Raw genomic sequence first — 22,317 nt, 5'->3', positions numbered from 1 at the left:
GGCGGCGGCGTCGGGGGGCGCGGGGGGCGGCGGCGGGGGGGGCCCCCCCTGTCTCCCCGCTGGGACTTGGCAGAAGCGGCCGGTGAAGGCCGGGGGGCAGAGGCAGTGGGAGCGGGAGCTGCACTGGCCCCCGTTCATGCAGGGCAGCGGGCACACCACTGCGGGAACGGGGGCGTCAGGGACCCCAAATCCCCCCCCCGGGACCCCCAGGCCCAGGGCCCCACCCCATCTCCACCCCACGTCCCCACCAGCCCCGTCCCACCCCCAGGCCCTGTCCTGTTCCTCATCTCTGTCCCCTTCTCCATCCCTGTGTCCCCTGTCCCATCCCCAACCCATTGTCCCCACCAACCCATCCCATTCCCACCCCGTGTCCATCTCCATGTCCCCATCTCCATTCCTGTCCCCATCGTCCCTGTCCCACCTCTGTCCCATTCCCAACCTGTCTCCTCATCACCCCCGTCCCATCCCCAACCAGTGTCCCTGTGTCCCCCTGTCCCATTCCCACCCCATGTCACCATTATCCCATCCCATTTCCACCCCGTGTCCATCTCCACGTCCCCATTGTCCCCATCTCCATTCCTGTCCCCATCGCCCCTGTCCCACCTGTCCCTTTCCCAACCCGTGTCCCCCATGTCCCCTCTCTCCTGTCCCATTCCCAATCCCTGTCCCATTCTCAATTTGTGTCCCCATCACCCCGTCCCATTCCCAACCCGTGTCCATCCTTGTGTCCCCGTCACCCCGTCCCATTCCCAACTTGTGTCCCCATCACCCCTGTCCCATTCCCAACCCGTGTCCATCCTTGTGTCCCCATCACCCTGTCCCATTCCCAACTCGTGTCCCCGTCACCTCGTCCCATTCCCAACTCGTGTCCCCGTCACCTCGTCCCATTCCCAACCCGTGTCCCCTCATGTCCCCATCACCCCTGTCCCATTCCCAACCCGTGTCCCCTCATGTCCCCATCACCCTGTCCCATTCCCAACTCGTGTCCCCGTCACCTCGTCCCATTCCCAACCCGTGTCCCCATCACCCCATCCCATCACATTCCCAATCTGTGTCCATCCTTGTATCCTCATCACCCCGTCCCATTCCCAACCCGTGTCCCCTCATGTCCCCATCACCCCGTCCCATTCCCAACCCGTGTCCCCTCATGTCCCCATCACCCCGTCCCATTCCCAACCCGTGTCCCCTCATGTCCCCATCACCCCTGTCCCATTCCCAACCCGTGTCCATCCTCGTGTCCCCATCATCCCTGTCCCATTCCCAACCCGTGTCCCCGTCACCTCATCACATTCCCAACCCGCGTCCATCCTCGTGTCCCCATCACCGCTGTCCCACTCCCAACCCGTGTCCCCCTCCCGTGTCCCATCACCCCTGTCCCACTCCCACTCCTGGTCCCGTTCCCGATCCCTCTCACCGACGCGGAACCCGGAGCCGGTGAGGGTGTCAGCGCTGTGCCCGTTCTCTCCGATCAGGGTCATGTTGGAGCCCGGGTGACACGAGTCCCGGCAAAGCCCCTTCAGGCACGTCCGGCGACACACGAGGGGCGCGAACACCACCTTGAACCTCTCCCGGGCCCCCCCCGGGTGCCCCCCGACGCCCCCCAGCACCCCCAGCGACACCCACAGGGACACCCACAGCCCCCCCCAGCGCCCCATCGCGCCCACCGGGGGAGGGGTTGGTCCTGAGGCCTTTTTGGGGGGTCCCAGGCGCCCGAGTCCCCTAAAGGGGGGGACTCAGAGGCCTCGGTCCCCTCCCAGATGTCCGAGTCCCCTTTTTGGGGGGGTCCAAGATGTCTGGGTGCCCTTTTGGGGGGGTCCCAGCCGCCTGAGCCCCTTTTTTGGGGGGGTCCCAGGCGCCCGGGTGCCCTCGCCGTTCACCAGGGTCCCCCCCTGGGTGTCGGGGTCCCCCCCCTGGATGTCGGGGTCCCCCCCGGACGCCGTTTCCCTTCCCGCCGGCTCCGTCTGGAATGGGGGTGGGAACAGGGGGGGGCGAGGGGGGGGAGGAGTCTGGATGCGGGGGCTCCGACAGGGCTGGAAATTGGGGGGGGGTGTCAGATGTTGGGGTCCCCCCCGTAAGGAAAAGACGGGGTCCCCCCCCTGCACAAGTGGGTGTCCCAATAGAGGGGGGGCTAAGGGGGTCTGGGGTTCCCCCTCCCGACGCCCGGACGGTCCCCACGGGGGCTTGGAGGGCGGGGAATGAATCGCTCCAGATGTTGGGGTCCCCGATGAGGGGGGGGAAGGGGGTCTGGGGGTCCCTCTGGGTGCCCCCTAAGGGGGTGGGGGTGGGGTTGGGGTGGAGAGGGGGGCTGGAGTCCCCCCAGATGTTGGGGTCCTTCAAGAGGGGGCGACAGGGGTGTCTGGGCCCCCCCCAGATGTTGGGGTCCCCTAATGGGGGGGCTAAAGGGGCCTGGGGTCCAACAGGGGGGGACAGGGTCCCCAGATCCCGGGTCCCTCAACTCCAGGAGCTCCTGGATCCCCCTGGGACGTCCTGGACACGGCTAGATCCAGGATGGATCCTTGAGGAGCTCCGGCTCGGCTCTCCTCTCCAAACAAGCTCCGGCATCTCCAAATGAGGGCTCCAAGCCTGTCGTCTCGGCCGTGGATGGAGACGTTGGACACGGCTCCTTGAGGAGCACCGGGAGCTCCAGGCTTCCATCCAGATGGTTCCTCCATCCCGGAGCAGGATTGGATCCCTCCAGCGATTCCCTCGTGGTGGATCCACCTTGGCGGCTCTGGATCCTTGGAGTCACCCCTGGGCTGGAGGTGACACCGACCAGCCAGAACCTTCCCAGGTGCTTTGGAGCCGCTCTGGGCGGCTCACAGAATCACCAGGTTGGAAAAGACCCACCGGATCATCGAGTCCAACCATTCCCATCAATCACTAACCCATGTCCCTCAGCACCTCGTCCACCCGGCCCTTAAACCCCTCCAGGGAAGGGGACTCAACCCCCTCCCTGGGCAGCCTCTGCCAGGGACCAATCACCCTTTCCATGAAAAATTTTTTCCTAATGTCCAGCCTGACCCTCCCCTGGTGGAGCTTGAGGCCATTCCCTCTCGTCCTGTCCCCTGTCCCTTGGGAGAAGAGCCCAGCTCCCTCCTCTCCACAACCTCCTCTCAGGGAGTTGGAGAGAGCAATGAGGTCTCCCCTCAGCCTCCTCTTCTCCAGGTTAAACACCACCAGCTGAAGTCCAGGAAGATCCATCCACAGCCTTTCCCTCATCCAGCCGCCGAGTCACTTTGTCATAGAAGGCGATCAGGTTAGTTTGGCAAGACCTGCCTTTTGAGAACCCGGTTCTCTTGCATGTGCTTCATGATCGCACTCAAGATCTCCTGCTCCATGACTTTCCCTGGCACTGAGGTCAGACTGACAGGCCTGGAGTTCCCTGGATCTTCTTGTAGATGGGCACAACATCAGCCTCCAGTCCAGTGGAACTTCCCCAGTCTTCCAGGGCTGCTGGAAGATGATGGAAAGGGGTTTGGCCAGCACATCCGCCAGCTCCTTCAATACCCTTGGGTGGATCCATCCAATACCATAGACTTGTGGGTGTCTAGTCGGGCTAGCAAGGCTCTGACCACCTCCTCTTGGATCACGGGAGCCTCATTTGGCTCCTCTAGCTCCTGGGTTTGTACACAAAGAGAACGACCCTCTTTACAACTAAAGACTGAGGCAAAGAAGACATTAAGTACCTCAGCCTTTTCCTCATCCGCTGCCACTGTTGTTCCTTCTGCATCCAATAGGAACTCAATATTCTCCCTAGTCCTCTTTTTATTATTTATGTATTTATAGAAAGATTTTTTTTGTTTTTCACAGACTCAGTCAATTTGATCTCTACTTGGGCCTTAGCCCTCCTGATTTTTTCCCTGCGCGCTCTCACTTCCCCCCTGCGGTCCACCCGAGATGCCTTTTAGGGTAAATCCCGTTGGTTTTGGGTAAATCCCACTGGTTTGGGGTAAATCCTGCTGGTTTGATGTAAATCCCACTGATTTGGGGGCAAATCCGGGCAGTTTAGGGCAAATCCCACTCGTTTGGCACAAATCCTGCCAGTTTAGGGTAAACCGTGCTGGTTTAGGGCAAATACCACCAGTTTTAGACAAATCTAGCTGGATTCATGGCAAATCCTACCAGTTTTAGGGCAAATTCTGCTGATTTCTGGTAAATCCTGCCAGTTTGGGACAAATCCCACCATTTTGTGTAAATCTTGCTGTTTTGGAGCAAATTTTCCCCTTTTTTTGTGGGGGATAAAACGTTTTTTGGGGGTTGAGGCGGCTCTTCTGGGGATGGTTCTTGGGGGGTGAGGGCGGCCGTTTTGGGGATAAACCGGGTATTTTTGAGGGTGGGGGCGGCCGGTGTGGACACAAAACGGGGTTTTTTGGAGAGCGGGGAGAGCTGAGCGTGGGGGAAGGGCCGCGCGGCCAATCCCTGAGGTAAAAAGTGGGGAAAAGGGGTTTTTTTTGGTTTTAATTTTTCCTTTTGGGGGGGGGGGGGTGTCCGCCATTTTGGGCACGGGGCGTCCGCCATTTTGAGCGGGAAGGCAGGAAGCGAAGGCGGGAACCGAGGGGGGCGGTGGGCGGGGCCACGGCGGCTGTGTGAATGGGGAGGTGGCGTCACGTGACGCTGACGTGGGCGTGGCCTGCTGCGTGACGTCACAGCGTGTGGGCGTGGCCGGGGCACTGCGGCAGCGGAGGCGGTGGGCGTGGCCAGCCCCGCGCATGCGCCGCCGCGCGCTGCGCCAGCGGGAGCCGGTTAGAACCGGCTGCGCGGGGCGGGGGGGGGGGGCCGCTTCACCGCGGGGGCCGCCCCAGCGCGTATCCCTCCGCCGCCCCCAAATTGTTCCTTTTTTAGCCTCGGAACGGGGCGTGGAAATAGCGAAAAACTTGAAGAGGGGGAGGGGAAAGCAGGAGTTAAGCCTGTTTCGAGGCGTTTTGGAGGTCCTGGTTGGGGTGGGGGCGGGGAAAGCGACGAAGCCCCCCTCACACCCCTTTCCTGACGTGATTTTAGTGTAAAAATGTCCTAAAAACCGGTTTTTTTCCAAGAAAGAGCAAATTCTCAGGGAATCGGTGACTGTGGGATGCAGGGAGAGTGAGGAATTGGGGGGGTTTCACCCCAAAATGCTGTCGGAGCGGCTCCCCCGCAGCCCCGCTGCTGTTGGGCTCAAAAAGGGGCGTTTTGGATAAAAAATAAAGCTGGAAATGTGCAGTTTTGAGCTCGGTGCTGGGTTTCCAGGCATCCCGTGTGGTTTTGAGGCTGAAAACTGTACCCTGGGCATAAAAAAAGCAGCTTAAATCAGCCCCGAATCGCTGGTGGGACTTGGGGGGTGGTTTCGGGTTCATTTTGAGCGTTTTTAGTGCTTTCCCGGTTAACTAAAGCCTCAAGTTTTGCCCCCAGCTGCGCCTTTTGATTCTCTGCTAAAACCCCAAGTTCGGGTAGAAACCAGGTTTGCCATTTCAACAGAAAATGCCTTAAAATGGGCATCCCAGACCCAGCCCCTGGCAGGGAAAAACGGTTTTGGGGGCATTTTCACACAGAAAACGTACATTTAGATTAAAAAAATGGGATCTAAAGCTGGAAACAGGGCTGGGGGTGAAGTTTGTGCTTAAAAAACCAGCCAGAAATGGGCAAATAGCTAAAAAATCATCCCTGAAGTGAATTTCTTCCCCCCCCAAACCACATTGGAGGGTCAGGGCTCTCCCTGTGGCTAAAATGGGGGGGGTGAAAGTGCAGTTTTGAGGGTTCTGAGGGGGATAATAGGGTAAAATCCTCATAATCGCAGCAAAACGTCAGAGAAACTCACCCTGCGCTTCCAAAATGCTTCGTCACCAGATTTAATTAACCCTGACTGGCTTTAATTAGCGTGGTCCAGCTTTAATTACAGGTGGGGGGGGGGGTGTGAGCTGGTTCCCCCCCCCCCCAGCTCTTTTTGGGTCTCGGTTTATGCCCCAAAATGCCTTAAAATGCCAGAAAAAAGGGGTTTATTTTTGTGAGTGTGTGTCCCCCCCTCAGAACGGGCCTTGCCGTGACTCAGCACGGCCTCGAAACAGGGCAAAACCCAGGGATTTTGGTTTATTTTTATGGAAAAGGAACAAAGGGTGCTTTGGGCTGGCTGGAAATGGGCAAAAATGGTGATTAAAATAAAGGGCATTTGGGGTTTTTTTGAAGGGGGTGAAAATGTGTGTGTAGAAAGAGCGGTGTGGGGTTTGCTGGAATGGAAATAGGTGAAAAAAAGGCTTTTTTGGGGTCTGTGCCCCCCCCCCCCGAGCTTCGCTCCCCTTTTCATCTCCTTTGTGAGCGTTTTTGGGGAGAAAAGGAGGGCGTGACGCAGCAAAAGCAGAAATGATGTTCAAATAAATAACGGAGATGCTCGAAAATCCTCCAGAGAGGTCAAATTGAATTGGTTTTTTTTTTTTTTTGGGTCCGGAACAGGCAAATTGGAGTAAAATGTGTGTTAATTTTAACCGTTTTCATGCTGAAACCCACAGTGGGTGCTGGTTTCTTGCTCATTTATGGGGGAAGAAGCGGGGGGAACAGACAAAAGAATCTGCGAGGCCTCCTGGAAGGGGGATTTTTTTTTTTTTTTGGGTTTCTGCCCTTTTTTTGGGGCGATTTCAGGGACTATTTTCTCACCCCCCCCCGTGGCGGAGGCGGACGCGCGGTGCTGCGGCCCGGCCTTTATAAAGAGGCGACGCGGGGGCCTCCGTGAGGAAACGGCCCCGAATCGCTGGAGATCGCCCCAAAACGGCGCCCAGAGGCTCCGCGGATCCGAGAAAGCGGCCGAGACGCTCTGACAGCTGCTTGGGTTTGGGGGGAAAAAGCTCTGAAAATGCGTTATTTTAGCAAAAGGAGCTCTAAAAGCGCTCTCTTTTTGCAAAAGGAGCTCCTAAAAGGCTTGATTGGGGGAAAAAAAAGCCCTTAAAATAATTTATTTGAGGGGAAAAGAGCCCGAAATGCTTTATTTCAGCAAAAAGGGCTCCGAAAATGCTTGATTTGGGGGAAAAGAGCTCCTAAAATGCTTTATTTTGGGGAAAAGATCTCCTTGAGTGCTCTAGTTTGGGAAAACAGAGCTCCTAAAATGCTTTATTTTAGAAAACTGCTCTTAAAGCTGCTTAATTTTGGGAAAAGGAGCTCCTAAAATGCTTTATTTTAGCGATGCCGTTTTAAAGCCGCTCAATTTGGGGCAAAAAGATCTTAAAGCTGCTTTCTCAAAGGAAAAAAGCTGTTAAAATGCTTTATTTTTTAAAAGAAAAGCTCTTGAAGCGGTTTATTTTGCCAGCAGAGATAAAGCTGCTCTGTCTGAGGATAAATCGGGGCCGTTTCCTCCCCAGCTCCTAAAACTGGGGGTTTCTCCTCAAATCTGGATGCTGGGAGGGGCCAGAGCGATAAAAAAGCTCTAAAAGCAGCGTTTTTCACCCCCTCAAAAAGGCGTTAAAGCCGCTTTATTTTTACAGAACGGAGCTCTCGGAGCGGCTTTTATAATTCTTCGAATAATGGAATTTGCTCGTCGGGGTTTGGGGCGGAAGGCGGCGGGTTTGAGGGGAAAAATGGACATTTTGGGCAAAGGCATCGGCCAGGAAGAGGAAAGAGAAGAGGGACAGGAGGAGGGGATCACGCAGCGGCGAGAGAAGAGAGAAAATAGGACAGAAAAGAGAACGAAAGAGAGGAAGATAGAAAAAAAGAAGGAAAATAGAAAAAAAGAAAATAGAAAAAAAGAAAATAGAAAATGCAGAAAGATAATAGAAAAAAGAAAATGGAAAAAGCAAAATAGAAAAAGAAAATAGAAAAAAGAAAATAAAGAAAATAGAAAAAAGAAAATAAAGAAAATAGAAAAAAGAAAATAAAGAAAATAGAGAAAAGAAAATAAAGAAAATAGAGAAAAGAAAATAGAAAAAATACAGAAAGAAAATAGAAAAAATAGAAAAAGAAAATAGAAAAAAAGAAAAAGGAAGAAAATAGAAAAAAGAAAAAAAATATAAAAAATATGGACGTACAGGAAGTAGGAAAAAAACCCAAAAAGGACTATAGAAGAAAATAGAAAAAAAGAAAATAGATACAAGGAAAAATTAGAACAAAAGCATTAAAAGTAGAAGAGGAGAAAAGGAAAATATAAACAATAGAAGAAAAATGATGAAAATAGAAAAAGTAGAAGAAAGAAAAATTAAATGAAAATAGAAAAAATAGAAGAAAGAAAGTAGAAACTTGAGGCCAAGCGTCACTGAGCGAGGCCGGAGCCGCCGCGAGGGAAGAGGCGAAAAGCGAGGAAAATGGGCGAAAGGAGCGAAGGAAAAAGCGAAAATGGAGGAGGAGGAAGGGGCCGGGGGGGCTGCGCTCGGGCGTGTCGCGACCCCAACCCCGTTTTGCTTCTAAACCCCTCAGAATTGGGGCTAACCCCCCACCCCTCGCGCCTGGCTCCGGCTGCGCCGCAGTGAGTGCTCTGAAATCCCCGCTTCTCACCCCAAAACGGTGCCGTGGGGAGGGGGGTCCGAGAGGAGGAGGAAAACGGGAGGGTGGGAGGGGGGTCTCGAGTGTTTTTGCCCCCTCAGAAAAGCAGGAAAACGCAGAGAAAATGAGACAGAAAAAAAAGCCAGGAAAGGTAAAAAACGACGGCAGGGCTCGGGGTTTGCCCGAAAAAGGCGTATTTGCCCCCAAAAACGCGCAGGAGCCTTCCCTGAGGCCAGGTTGAGGTAGGAGGAGCCACTGGAAGTAAGGATTTTTGCTTCAATTTGGGATTTTTGGGGGTGCCGGGAGGGGGGACAGCGGGAGTTTGGGGGCGATCCCGGCCCTGGCAGAGGCAGCGGGGAGGAAAAGGTGTTTTTTGGCCCCGAAACGGGGTGTGGGGTTGGGGGGAGCAGGGGGGGCGGGTTGGGGGGCAGTAACCTCTGTCTCTAGGTTTTCTCCATAAGCAGCCCCAGAATGGTTAAAGGAGGGCATTAAGCCCCCCCCAAAAAATCCAGCGCAGCCGGAAGGGTAGGAGCCAGCGAAAGGGAATCCAGGCAACCCCCCCCCCCCCCAAAAATCGCTTCGTGCTCCCCCACCTCCCCCCCTTTTCCCAAATCCGCACGGATCGGGACCGCGAGGGGCTGCGGTTTTGGGGCGATTCCGGCTGTTTTAGGGGGTGGTTTTGGATTTGGGGTGAATTCGGCTGGTTTAGGGTGGCTGTGGATTTGGGGCGATTTCATTTTTTTCTAGGGGCGCTGTGGATTTGGGGTGAATTCGGCTGGTTTAGGGTGGCTGTGGATTTGGGGCGATTCGGACCGTTCCGGGGAGGCTGCGGATTTGGGGCAGTTCTGGCCGTTTTGGGGGGGTTTCTGCGGATTTGGGGCGATTCCGGCTGCTTCGGGGGGTCCGGCGGGGTGGCAGTTTTGGGGCGATTCCGGCTGTTCCGGGGGGTTCTGCGGATTTGGGGCGATTCCGGCCGTTTCCGAGGGTCGCGCGTGGCGCCTGCACCCCCAGACCCGCCTCCCCGTCCCCTCCCAGCGCCGAAACGAGGGAAATCGGGGCGTTTTGGGGCGCTTTCCCCCTAAAACGGCGCTGACGGGTGGTGTGTGGGGGGGAGGGTCTCCGGGTCTTTGTTCCAGACCCCCCGACCGGCGCCTGCGAAGCCGAAAACGCCCAGAAACAGGTTTTATGCCGCGTAGGGATGAGCAAAAACGGGCATTTCTACTGCTTGCACCCCCAAAATCGGGAAATCGGCCCAATTTGGGCGCGAGGGGGTGGGTTTTGCTGCTTTTCCCCCCAATTCCGCTTCCCCCCCCCCGCAGAAATCGGAAACGGACCCCGAAAAGGCCCAAACTGCCCCAAACCCTGGGAGCTTCAGCGGAAAACGTGGCTTTTCCCCCTAAAATCCCGCTTACTCAGTGTTTCGGCATGTGCTGGGGAGGGGGGGGAGGCCTTTTTAACCGTTTTCCCCAGTTTTTTTCCCCAAACCGGTAGGAGTTGTGAGGAGCAGCCGCAGGATTTTTGGGTAGGGAAAAGCTGAGCCGTTTTGAGGGTTTTTTTTTTTCTGTTGTTGTTGTTTTGTTGTTTCTCTCTCCCTCCCCCACGCATTCGACAGTGCCCAAAACAGCCTCGATTCACCCCAAACCGGACACGTAGGTACAAAAATGGCTAAAAACAAGAAATCCCCCTCAAAATCAGAGCAGGAAAGGTGAGCAAGTGGAGGGAGGAACTGTGGGTCCCGACCCAAAACCCTTTGACCCAAAACGCTGAATCCTGAGCCGCATTTACGAGGGGCCCTGACCCAAAACCCCATGTTTTGAACCCGATTGGTGATGGGGACACCTGCCTGATCCAAACCCCCCATTTCTGAGCCCATTTTGCACCTGATCCAAACCCCCAGAAGCTACAAGTCGCTTTTTTGGGGCCGTTTCAGGCAGGTTGGGGGCTTCAAGCCCCTTTTTGGTGCTTTGGGGGGGTGGGAGGTGGCCCCAGCTCCTCCCCGCCCCCAAACCCCCCCCCCCGATTCCCCCCAAAACCCGCGGGGTGGGGGGAGGGAGGGTCCCCGCTCGCCGTTTTGGGGAGGTTTTTTCTTTTCCTGCGAGAACCCCCCTCGTTGTCGCAGGTTTTGCTTTTTCGCCTCTGCACCCAAAACGGCCCAAATTTAACACCCCCCCCCCCCCAAAAAAAAAAGCAAAAGGCGCTGGTGGAGGCACCTCCGGGGAGACCCTGGAGCGGGGTTCGACCCCCCGTGGCGCCTAATGCTGCCTCCGCTTGGGGGGGACGGGCCTGAACCCCCATCTCTGAGCCCCATTTCAAGCATTCGAGACCCAGAATCCCCGTTTCTGAACCCAGTTTTGAGGGCTCCTGACCCAAACCCCCCATTTCTGAGGGTTCCTGACCCAAAACTCCCATTTTTAAGCCTGATTTTCAGGGTTCCTGGCCCAAATCCCCCATTTCTGAGGGGTCCAGATCCAAAACTCCCCTTCTTAAGCCTGATTTTGAGGGGTCCTGACCCAAACCCCCCATTTCTGAGGGATCCTGCCCCCAAACTCCCATTTCTGAGGTATCCAGACCCAAAACTCCCCTTTTTAAGCTTGATTTTGAGGGTTCCTGACCCAAAACTCCCATTTCTGAGGGTTCCTGAGCCAAATCCCCCATTTCTGAGGGGTCCAGACCCAAAACTCCCCCTTTCAAGCCTGATTTTGAGGGGTCCTGACCCGAAACCCTCATTTCTAAGGGATCCTGACCCCAAACTCCCATTTCTGAGGGATCAGGACCCAAAACTCCCCTTTTTAAGCCTGAATTTGCGGGTTCCTGACCCCAAACTCCTATTTCTGAGGGTTCCTGACCCAAAACTCCCCTTTTTAAGCCTGATTTTGAGGGATCCTGACCCCAAACTCCCATTTCTGAGGGATCCAGACCCAAACCTCCCCTTTTTAAGCCTCATTTTGAGGGTTCCTGACCCAAATCCCCCATTTCTGAATGGTCCAGACCCAAAACTCCCCCTTTGAAGCCTGATTTTGATGCGTCCTGACCCAAAACCCTCATTTCTGAGGGATCCTGACCCAAAACTCCTGTTTCTGAGGGTTCTTGACCCCCAACTCCCATTTCTGAGGGGTCCAGATCCAAAACTCCCCATTTCTGAAGGGTCCAGGCCCAAAAATCCCGTTTTTAAGCCTGATTTTGAGGCTTCCTGGCCCAGAACTCCCGTTTCTGAAGGGTCCAGACCCAAACCCCCCATTTCTGAGGGGTCCAGACCCAAAACTCCCCTTTCTAACCCAATTTTGAGGGGTCCTGACCCAAACCCCCAATCTCTGAGCCCAATTTTGAGGGGTCCTGATGCCTATCGCGATGGGGACCCCCCAGTCACAGCCCCCACCCCCAGGGGACAGGGGTGACCCCGTATCGTGACGGAGACCCCATATCACGACAGGACCCCGTGTCATGAGGGGAGCCTGCGTGGCTCTGGACACCCTCATATCGCGACAAAGACCCTCCTATCACGACGGAGACCCCCGCGTCGCTCTGGACACCAACCCCCCCCCCCATATCGTGACAATAAACCTGCTCAGACCCGGGTTCGAGTCCTGCCTCGTTCATTTGGGGGAGTCACGTGGTTCCATGTGACGTCACTACAGGTGGTCACGCCCCCTCGAGCCCCCTGCGGAGGCCACGCCCCTTAAAGGTCGCGCCGCTCTCGATGACATGCGCCTTCCCGCCACGACTCCCGCGTAGGCCACGCCCCCTTTAAGAAGACCACGCCCTCTTAGTGTAAGCCCCGCCCCTTCCCATCCCACCTCCCCACAGGCCCCGCCCCTTCCCGCCACATCTCCCGTTAAGGCCCCGCCCACGGAAGCAGCTCATTCGCGGTGGCCACGCCCCCTCCCGAAGCCACGCCCCTTCTTAAAACCAATACTATGAAGCCACGCCCCTTCCTCTCAGCCCGCCTATTTATCTTCCCGGCCCCCCTCAGGCCCCGCCCCTTCCGGTCCGGCACCGGAAGTCGCCCTGCGTTCCCCGTCCCCCCCGGTTTCACGATGTGGTTTTTCTCCCGCGATCCCGCCCGCGATTTCCCGTTCGAGCTGGGGCCCCCCGAGCCGCCCCCGGACCCCGACCCGGACCCGGACCCCGACCCGCTCTGGCGGCTGCAGCGGGGGCGCCGCAAGGTGCGGGGGGGGCTGCGTCCGCGTCTTCTCCGGGGCTCCCCGTGTCCCCACAGGCCCCTCAGACCCCCTCCCGGTGCCCCCAGGGTCCCCGCAGGCCCCTCAGCCCCCCTCCCGGTGCCCCCCTGCATCCCCAGTGTCCCCTCTGTGTCCCCCAGGGACCTCCATGTCCACCTGTGTCCCCCCCGTGTCCTCTCCCTGTCCCCATAGGCCCCTCAGCTCCAAAGTGTCCCCTCCATGTTCCCCCCAGTGTCCCCCTCAGCCCCCCAATGTCCCCCCATGTCCCCCAGTGTCCCCCCAGTGTCCCCCATGTCCCCCCAGTGTCCCACTCAGCCCTCCAATGTCCCCCCAGGTCCCCCCAGTGTCCCCCTATGTCCCACTCCATGAGGCCCCCAGTGTCCCCCTCAATCCCCCAGTGTCCCCCCATGTCCCACCAGTGTCCCCCTTAGCCCCCCAATGTCCCCTTATGTACCCCTGTGTCCCACTCCATGAGGCCCCCAGTGCCCCCAGTGTCCCCCTCAGCCCCCCAGTGTCCCCCCATGTCCTCCAGTGTCCCTGTCAGACCCCCAGTGTCCCCCTCAGCCCCCCAACGTTCCCTCATGTACCCCTGTGTCCCACTCCATGAGGCCCCCAGTGTCCCCCTCAGCCCCCCAGTGTCCCCTCAGTGTCCCCCCATGTACCCGTGTCCCACTCCACGAGGCCCCCAGTGCCCCCTGTGTCCCCATAGGCCCCTCAGCCCCCCTCAACGTCCCTCTGTCTCCTCTCCTGTGTCCCCCACCGCCCCCCCATGTCCCCCAGCGCCCCCCCTCACCCGTGTCCCGTCCTCTGTCCCCCCAGGCGGACGGGGCCCCCGTCTCCGTCTTCACCCACAGCCTGGGGGACGCGGGGGCGGCCGCTCTGGCTCGCGCGGCGCTGAGGCGGCTGCGGACCCTGCGGCACCCGGCCCTGCTCGGCTACCTGGACAGCCTCGAGGTGGCACTGGGAGGGACTGGGAGGGACTGGGGACATGGGGGTGCCGGGCACGAGGGGCTCTGGGGGTCAGGATTGGGGGGGGGTCGGTGGGTTAGAGGGGGGTGGGGGGTAATTTGTGGGGTTTGGGGGGATCTAGGGGGGTCTGAGGGGGGTGGGGGGGTCTGGGGGGTGATTTGGGGGTGGGGGGGGCGCCCCGTAACCCCCGTTTCCCCCCCCGCAGACGGAGCAGACGCTGCTGGTGGTGACGGAGCCGGTGACGCCGCTGCGGCAGCACCTGCGGCTGCGCCCCCCCCAGGCCCCGGGGGGGCACCAGGAGGTGGCCTGGGGGCTGCACCGGCTGCTGGTGAGGTGGGGGGGGCGCTCCCAGGGGTCTGGAGGGGTCCTTGGCTTTGAGGGGAGCCCCCCCCCCCCAATTCCCATGTCCCCCCCCTGCTGCAGACGGCGCTGTCGTTCCTGGGCGACTCGGGGCTCGCGCATCGCACTCTCAGCGCCGGCGCCATCTTCGTGGACCCGGGGGGGGACTGGAAGCTGGGGGGGCTAGAAAGGGTGGGGGCAGCCAACGAGGAGCCCCCCTCGCTGCCCCCTGGCACTTCCCCGCGCCCCCAGGACCCCCCCGAGCTCAGCGACCCCTCCCGAGGGCGAGGGGAGCCCTGGTGAGTGCGGGGATCGGGGACATGGGGTCATTGCCTCCCCCATTTCTGCAGGGTGGGGGGCATGGGGGCTCTAGGGGGGTCCCTGGGGGTGTTGGGGGGTCCCTTGAACTCAGGGGGGGCTCTGGGGTGGTTTGGGGGGGCTCTGAGGTGTTTGCGGGGTCCTTGGAGCTCTGGGTGGGGGGCTCTGGGGTGGTTTGGGGGGTCCCTGGAGCTCGGGGGGGGACTCTGGGGTGGTTTGCAGAGTCCTTGGAGCTCTGGGGGAGGCTCTGGGGTGGTCTGGGGGGTCCTTGGAGCTCTTGGGGGTGTTGGGAGGGATCCCTGTGGGGTTGGGGGGTCCCGGGGGTGTTTTGGGGTGCCAGTCCCCCCCCCTTTTCGCAGGGCAGGGGACATGTGGCGCCTTGGCTGCCTCATCTGGGAGATTTTCAACGGGCCCCTGGCCCGACCCGCGGCGCTGAGGAACCTCGACAAGGTCAGGGACCCCCCTCCGGAGCCCCCCAGAACCAACCCCCCGTAGGCCCCTCTGGACCCCCAAATCTCCCTGCCTGACCCCCAGATCTCCCTGTCCCCCGTCCCAGCTGCCGCAGACGCTGCTCCCCGAGTTCTGCGGGCTGGTGGCTGCGGAGCCGCGGCTGCGGCCGGCGCCGGATCAGCTGCTGCAGCAGCTGCAGCTCCCGGGACGCTTCCTCGACTGCGACCTGGTGCGCGTCGCGCTGCTCCTCGAGCGCCTCCAGGTGCGGGACCCCCCCCCCTGCCCCCCATCCCTGTTCCCTCATCCCATCCCTGTCCCCACATCCCTGTTCTCGTTCCCATCACCATTCTATCTTGTTCTATCATATCGCTGTCTATCCCTGTTCCCGTTTCATTCCCGTTCTCCGTTGTAGTTCCCATCCCATCCCTGTTCCCATCCCATTCCCCCTCTCCATTTTTCCATCCCACTTCTATCTCAGTCCCATTCCTGTTCTTCATTCCCATCCCTGTTTGCATCCTATTCCCATCTTGTCCTTGTTTCTATCCTGTTCCCATCCCGTTCACCATCCCATCCCATTCCCATTTCCATCCCCGTTCCCATCTCTTTTCTCATTCCCATCCCAGTTCTAGTTCTGTTTCCGTTTCGTTCCAGTTCTCCATTCTTCTCACCCCTGTCCCCGTTTCCATCCCTGTTCCCATCCCATTCCCCATTCCCACTTTTCATTTTTCCATCCCATTCCCAGTTCCCTTTCCCATCACTGTTCCATCCCTACCCCTGTTCCCATTTTACTCTTATTTTTCATTGCTCTTTCAATTCTTGTTCCCATTCCCATCCCGTTCTCCATTTTTCCATCCCATTTCTATCTCAGTCCCATTCCTGTTCTTCATTCCCATCCTTGTTTGCATCCTATTCCCATCTCATCCTCGTTCCCATCCCGTTCCCTGTTCCCATTCCCATTCCATCCTATCCCATTTCCATCCCCATTCCCATCTCTGTTCTCATTCCTATCCCAGTTCTATTTCTGTTCCCATTTTATTCCCGTTTTCCATTTTTCCCATCCCCGTTCCCTGTTCTGATTTCAGGTCCTGGAGGCCGCCGAGCGCCGGGGGTTCCTGTCGGAGCTGCCGGAGCTGCTGCCGGCGCTGCCGCCGCTTTTCCGACGCCACAAGCTGCTCCCGCGGCTCCTCGACGCCCTTCGCTTCGGCGGCGCCGACCCCAGCGCCCTGCCCCCCATGCTGCAGGTGCCCCCCAAAACCCCCCTATGCACCCCCAACCCCGTGCCCCCCAACTCCCCATGTCCCTCCTGCTGCAGGTGGGGACCCCCCGAACCCCCCCTGCCCTCCCTGCTCCAGATGGGGACCCCCTGAACCCCCCCTGCTCCAGATGGGGAGCCCCCAAACACCCTCTGTGCCCTCCCTGCTCCAGGTGGGGACCCCCCGAACCCCCCCTGCTCCAGATGGGGACCCCACAGACACCCTCTGTGCCCCCCCTGCTGCAGGTGGGGACCTCCCAAGCCCCCCTGAGCCACCCCCTGCTGCAGGTGGGGATCCCCCGAATCCCCCCCTGCTCCAGGTGGGGACCCCTCTGTGCCCCCCAAACTCCCCCTGACCTCCCCCCCGCTCTAGTTGGGGAGCCTCCTGTACCCCCCAACTGCCCTTTCAGCCCCCCTGTGCCCCCCCAAAATCCCCTGCTCAAAGTGGGGACCCCCCTGTGCCCCCCCTGCTCAAGATGGGGACCCCCCCCTGCCCCCTGTGCCCCCCCTGCTCAGGGTGGGGAGCCCCCCCGTACCCCCCAACTACCCCCTCAGCCCCCCCTATACCCCCCAAACCTCTCCCGTCCCCCCCGATTTGTTTCCCCCCCATTCACCAGCCTCCTCCGTGCCCCCCAATTTCCCCCCCTGCCCCCCCCCCCCAAGGTGGCGTCGGAGCTGCCGCCCCCCGAATTCCAAGCCCGGATCCTCCCGGTGCTCGTGCGGCTCTTCTCGTCCCCCGACCGGGCGCTGCGCGTGCGGCTGCTGCAGCAGGTGAGGGGCTGGGGGTTTTGGGGGGGCTTGGGGGGTTTTGGGGTGTTTCTATGCCTTTTGGGGGTGGTTTCAGGGCTGGTTTGGGGGGGTCTTGGGGTGTTTTTATATTTTTCGGGGGTGGTTTGGGTGGTTTCAGGGCTGGTTGGGGGGGTTTTGGGGTGTTTTTATGTCTTTTTGGGGCGGTTTGGATGGTTTTGGGGCCGGTGTTGGGGTGTTGTGTGCGGTTTTGGGGTGCAGGCACTTTTGGGGTGCCCCAGCTGGAGCTCTACGTGGAGCTGCTCCCCCCGGACGTCGTGGACTCGCAGATTTTCCCCCACGTCGCCCACGGGTTCCTCGACGCCAACCCCGCCGTCCGGGAGCAGACGGTCAAGGTGTGTGTGGGGGGGGGGGGGCAGCACCCCAAAACGGGGAGGGGAACCCCAAAAGGAAGGGGAGGGAGGACCCCAAAAGGGCTTGGGGGGTGCAGAACTGGGAGAGCTGGGGGGGGGGCTGAAACGGGGCGGGGTGGGAGGCAGAATTGGGGGGGCTGCCTGAAATGGGGGGGGGGAGGGCAGTGGAAACCAGGGGTTTGGGGGGGCCGGGGGGTTTGGGGGTGCTCAGGGGGTGTTGGGGGGCTCAAAAATGCGTTTGGGGGGGCTCAAGGGGTGCGTGTGGGGGGGTAGAAGGGGATTTGGGGGGGAGATGAGGGGGTTTGGGGGGGGATAAGGGGGTTTTGGGGGGGATAAGGGGGTTTTGTGGGGGGATAAGAGGGTTTTGGGGGGAAGGAAGGGGGTTTGGGGGGTTTTGGGGCCCCCCGGGCCCCCCTCATTCCCCGTCTCCGCCCCCAGTCGATGGTTCTGCTGGCGCCGAAGCTGCGGGAGGCGACGCGGGGGGGGGAGCTGCTGCGGCTCCTGCTGCGGGTGCAGGGGGGGGACGCGCTCGGGCCCCTGCGGTGCAACGCGACGCTGGCCCTGGGGCGCCTGGCCCCCCTCCTGCCGCCCGCGGTGAGCCCCCCGAAACCCCGCACCCCGAAAACGCGCCCCGAACAACCCCCCCAGACCCCAAAAACTGCACCCTGGAACCCCGCACCCCGAAAACGCACCCCAAACACACCCCGCACCCCGAAAACGCGCCCCGAACAACCCCCCCAGACCCCAAAAACTGCACCCCGGAACCCCGCACCCCGAAAATGCGCCCCGAACAACCCCCCCGGACCCCAAAAACTGCACCCCGGAACCCCGCACCCCGAAAACGTGCCCCAAACAACCCCCCCAGACCCCAAAAACTGCACCCCGGAACCCCGCACCCCAAAAACGCACCCTGAACAACCCCCCTGGAGGGCAAAACCTGCACCCCGAAACCCCACACCCTGAAAACTGCACCCCAAACAACCCCCCTGGACCCCAAAACCTGCACCCCGAAACCCCACACCCCGAAAACTGCACCCCAAACAACCCCCCTGGGCCCCAAAACCTGCACCCCGGAACCCCACACCCCGAAAACGCGCCCCAAACAACCCCCCCGGACCCCAAAAACTGCACCCCGGAACCCCACACCCCGAAAATGCACCCCGAGACACCCCCTGGACCCAAAAACTGCACCCTGAAACCCCAAGCCCTGAAAACTGCTCCCCAAACAACCCCCCTGGAACCCAAAAACTGCACCCCAAAACCCCACACCCCAAAAACACACCCTGAGACTCCTCCTAGACCCAAAACTGCAGCCTGAACACCCTCTCGGACCCAAAAACTGCACCCCAAAACCCACCCCCTACACCCCAATGCTCCGGTTTGGGGGTTCCTGTTCCGGTTTGGGGGTTCAGGCTGCAGTTTTGGGGTTCAGGGTGCTGCAGTTTCGGGGTTCACGCTCCGGTTTGGGGGTTCAGGGTGCTGCAGTTTTGGGGTTCAAGCTCCGGTTTGGGGGTTCAGGCTGCAGTTTGGGGGTTCAGGGTGCTGCAGTTTGGGGGTTCAGGCTGCAGTTTGGGGTCCCTGCTCCGGTTTGGGGGTTCAGGGTGCTGCAGTTTCGGGGTTCACGCTCCGGTTTGGGGGTTCAGGCTGCAGTTTCGGGGTTCACGCTCCGGTTTGGGGGTTCAGGCTGCAGTTTCGGGGTCCCTGCTCCGGTTTGGGGGTTCAGGGTGCTGCAGTTTCGGGGTTCAGGCTGCAGTTTGGGGGTTCAGGCTGCAGTTTCGGGGTTCACGCTCCGGTTTGGGGGTTCAGGCTGCAGTTTCGGGGTCCCTGCTCCGGTTTGGGGGTTCAGGGTGCTGCAGTTTCGGGGTTCACGTTCCGGTTTGGGGGTTCAGGCTGCAGTTTGGGGGTTCAGGCTGCAGTTTGGGGTCCCTGCTCCGGTTTGGGGGTTCAGGGTGCTGCAGTTTCGGGGTTCAGGCTGCAGTTTGGGGGTTCAGGCTGCAGTTTGGGGTCCCTGCTGCGGTTTGGGGGTTCACACGGTGTTTCGGGGCGCAGGCTCGGGTGCGGGCGCTGCCGGGGGCGCTGTCTCGGGGGACCCGGGACCCCTTTCCCCCGGCTCGAGCTGCGGCCGTCGCCGCCTTCGCGGCCGCCCGCGGCTGCTTCTCGGCGCAGGATTTGGCGCTGCGGGCGCTGCCCCCGCTGTGCACGCTCACCGCCGACCCCGACCCCGGCGTCCGCAACCAGGTGGGGGGCTCGGGGTTTTGGGGGGCCCAGCAGGGTTTTGGGGGGCCCAGCAGGGTTTTAGGGGGGGGCAGCAGGGTTTTGGGGGCTCCAGCAGGGTTTTGGGGGGTCCCAGCAGGGTTTTGGGGGGCCCAGCAGGGTTTTGGGGGGTCCCAGCAGGGTTTTGGGGGGCCCAGCAGGGTTTTGGGGGGTCCCAGCAGGGTTTGGGGGGGCCCAGCAGGGTTTTGGGGGGTCCCAGCAGGGTTTTGGGGGGCCCAGCAGGGTTTTGGGGGGTCCCAGCAGGGTTTGGGGGGGCCCAGCAGCATTTGGAGGGACCCAGCAGGGTTTTGGGGGGGCCCAGCAGGGTTTGGGGGACACGGAGAGGGTCCCAATAGAGGGAGGAGGGGAGTTTGGGTGCTGGGGGGGGTCTCAGGGTGAGGAGGGGGCTCTAGGGGGGGGGCTCAGGGTAATGGGGGGGAGGTCCCAGGGTGAGGAGGGGGCTCTGAGGGGGGGCTCGGGGTAATGGGGGGGCGTCCCAGGGTTGGGGGGGCTGGGGATGAGGGTCTCAGGGTGAGGAGGGGGCTCTGATGGGGGGGCTCAGGATAATGAGGGGGGGGTCCCAAGGCTGGGGATGAGGGTCTCAGGGTGAGGAGGGGGCTCTAGGGGGGGGGGCTCAGGGTAATGGGGGGGGGTCCCAGGGTTGGGGGGGCTGGGGCTGGGGGTCTCAGGGTGAGGAGGGGGCTCTGAGGGGTCTCAGGATAATGGGGGGAGGGGTCCCAGCATAAGGGAGACCTCTTGGGTACAGGGGGTGTTGGGGGGGGGGTGCATCCTAGCGCATTAGGGGGGGATTCTGGGGGGGTCCAAGGGTGCTGGGGGGGTGGGTCTGAGGTTGGGGAGGGTCTCGGGGGGGTCTCTCACTCTGTGTGCCCCCCCCCCCCCCAGGCTTTTCGCACCATCCGCAGTTTCCTGGATCAACTCGAGGAGGCGGCCGAGTCCGGGGGGGCCCCGGAGGGGGGTGAGGGGGACAAAAAGGGGGGGGGGGCAGAAATGGGGGGCAAGGGATGTGGGGGGGGGGCAAGAATTGGGTGGGGGGGCAATGGGGGGGTGAGAGGGAGCAAAAAGGGGGGGGGGGGGGCAAGAATCTGGGGGGGAAATGTGGGGGCGAGGCGGGGGGGGGTCACTGTGGTTTTGGGGGTGCCCCTGACCCCCCCCCTCGCCCCTGCAGCCCCCCCCCAAGGTGCCGGGGGGGCTCCCGGGGGGGGCGCCTTGGGGGCTGCCGTGTCCTGGGCCGTCACCGGCGTCAGCGCCATCACCGCGCGGCTCATGGGGGGCGACGGGACCCCCCCCGGGCCCCCCAGCGCCCCGAGCAGGCACCCCGGAGACCCCCCCGAAAGGTGAGACCCCCCCGAACCCCCTTGGGACCCCCAGTGCCCCCCAAAAAGATCTCTGACACCCCCCCTCCAGGGATCCTCAAAGCCCTGAGACCCCCAGTGCCCCCCCCAAAACTCCCTGAGACCCCCCCCCCAGGACCCCTAAACCCCCCAAGACCCCCCCACTGCCCCCCCCACCCCTGATTCCCCCCGCGGGGACCCCCAGATCCCCGAGGACCCCCAGTCTCCCCCTCCCAACCCTTCCAACCCCCCCTAAACCCCTTAAAGCCCCCTCAGCACCCCCCCAACCCCTGAACCCGCCCCAGGACCCCCCCACTTTGTGCCTCTGTGTGTGTTTATCCCCCCCAGAGACCCCCCTCCAGAGCCCCCCCCCAGGACCCCCCCACCCAGGACCTCGACGGCTGGGACGACTGGGGGAGCCTCGAGGTGAGGAGGGTGACACTTTGAGGGGGGGGGTGGGGTATATTTTGGGGGGTGGGGGGTGTGGAGCACATTTTATACCATTACACCCCCCCCCTAGGACGTGGAGCCCCCCCGGAGCCCCCCCCCAGGCAGCCAGGAGGACGAAGGGGCCCCCCCAGCACCCCCCCGCGCCGGACCCCCCCTCGGCCCCCCAACCCGACGAGGGGGACTGGGGGGTGGGGGGGGAGTGGGGCAGCGACGATGCCTGGGAGGCCCTGCCCCCCCCGGCAGGTGAGGGACCCCTGCACCCCCCTACCCTGAACCCCCTCCCTGGACTCTGCCCCCCCAACGTTTCTGTTTCCCCCATTCCCCCCATTTCTGCCCCCCCCGGCCCTGATTCTGCCCCCCTGACCCCCCCATTCCTGTTTCTGCCCCCCCTGACCCCATTTCTACCCCCCAGACCCCATTTCTGACCCCTCGACCCCGTTTCTGCCCCCCAGACCCCGTTTCTACATCCCAGACCCCGTTTCTGCCCCCCAGACCCCATTTCTACCCCCCAGACCCCATTTCTGCCCCCCTCGACCCCGTTTCTACATCCCCAGACCCCGTTTCTGCCCCCAGACCCCATTTCTACCCCCCCAGACCCCATTTCTGCCCCCCTCGACCCCGTTTCTGCCCCCCTCAGCCCCGTTTCTGCCCCCCAGACCCCATTTCTACCCCCTCAGACCCCATTTCTGCCCCCTCGACCCTGTTTCTGCCTCTCAGACCCCGTTTCTACATCCCCAGACCCGTTTCTACCCCCTCGACCCCGTTTCTCCCCCACAGACCCCGTTTCTGTCCCCGTGACCCCCTTCCTCTCCCCCGCCAGGGCCTCTCCCGGCCTCGCGGCGCCTGGAGCCGAAGCGTCGGGGGGCTCCTCGCGGCCCCCCAAGACGGGGCCCTCCAAGCTGGGGGCGCGGAAACGGGACTGAGGGGGAGGGGGGCGAGGGGGGCAATAAAGAACGGGGTCACGTGACACTCCGGCCTGGTCACGTGACGATTTGGGCGGCGCGGTCACGTGACGGGGCGGCGGGAAAGGGTGTTCGGTCACGTGATGGGAGCGGGGTGGCCGGCGCGGGCGTGCGGTCACGTGATGGGTGTGGCGGGAAGGGGGGGTTGGTCACGTGAAGGGTGTGGCGGGAAGAGCTTTCGGTCGCGTGAAGAAGAGGGGG

At 61.1% G+C, this 22,317-nt stretch overlaps 2 protein-coding genes across 2 annotated transcripts in view; one reads left to right on the top strand and one right to left on the bottom strand.

The window, feature by feature from the left end:
* LTBP3 (latent transforming growth factor beta binding protein 3) overlaps positions 1-1,969 on the bottom strand; it is a 13,687-nt gene extending 11,718 nt beyond the window's left edge. Inside the window, 2 exon segments of the mRNA XM_069882628.1 lie at positions 4-158; positions 1,415-1,969. Coding sequence (XP_069738729.1) covers positions 4-158; positions 1,415-1,655 — 396 coding nt within the window. The 5' untranslated portion in view covers positions 1,656-1,969.
* Positions 1,970-12,415: 10,446 nt separating this feature from the next.
* Positions 12,416-22,273, top strand: SCYL1 (SCY1 like pseudokinase 1). Its single transcript, XM_069882627.1, has 16 exons — positions 12,416-12,596; positions 13,431-13,565; positions 13,786-13,908; positions 14,004-14,218; positions 14,597-14,687; positions 14,794-14,949; positions 15,770-15,928; positions 16,603-16,710; positions 16,968-17,081; positions 17,538-17,693; positions 19,149-19,337; positions 20,256-20,328; positions 20,539-20,707; positions 21,053-21,130; positions 21,225-21,397; positions 21,975-22,273. Exons 1-16 carry the CDS (start codon positions 12,468-12,470, stop codon positions 22,271-22,273), a joined length of 2,367 nt encoding a protein of 788 aa, XP_069738728.1. The 5' UTR covers positions 12,416-12,467.
* The last annotated feature ends 44 nt before the right edge of the window (positions 22,274-22,317 follow it).

This window comes from Phaenicophaeus curvirostris, unplaced genomic scaffold (genome assembly GCF_032191515.1).
Source record: "Phaenicophaeus curvirostris isolate KB17595 unplaced genomic scaffold, BPBGC_Pcur_1.0 scaffold_249, whole genome shotgun sequence".
Classification (NCBI taxonomy): domain Eukaryota; kingdom Metazoa; phylum Chordata; class Aves; order Cuculiformes; family Cuculidae; genus Phaenicophaeus; species Phaenicophaeus curvirostris.
Note: the sequence above shows the minus strand (reverse complement) of the source record. Positions and strands in the feature narration are given on the sequence as shown.

Excerpts from the sequence above, each read along its gene's own strand:
- SCYL1 (XM_069882627.1), top strand. The coding sequence starts at position 12,468 with ATGTGGTTTTTCTCCCGCGATCCCGCCCGCGATTTCCCGTTCGAGCTG. Across the intron at positions 12,597-13,430 it reads TGCAGCGGGGGCGCCGCAAG|GCGGACGGGGCCCCCGTCTC; the intron begins GTGCGGGGGGGG and ends CTGTCCCCCCAG. Across the intron at positions 17,694-19,148 it reads CCCCCCTCCTGCCGCCCGCG|GCTCGGGTGCGGGCGCTGCC; the intron begins GTGAGCCCCCCG and ends TTCGGGGCGCAG.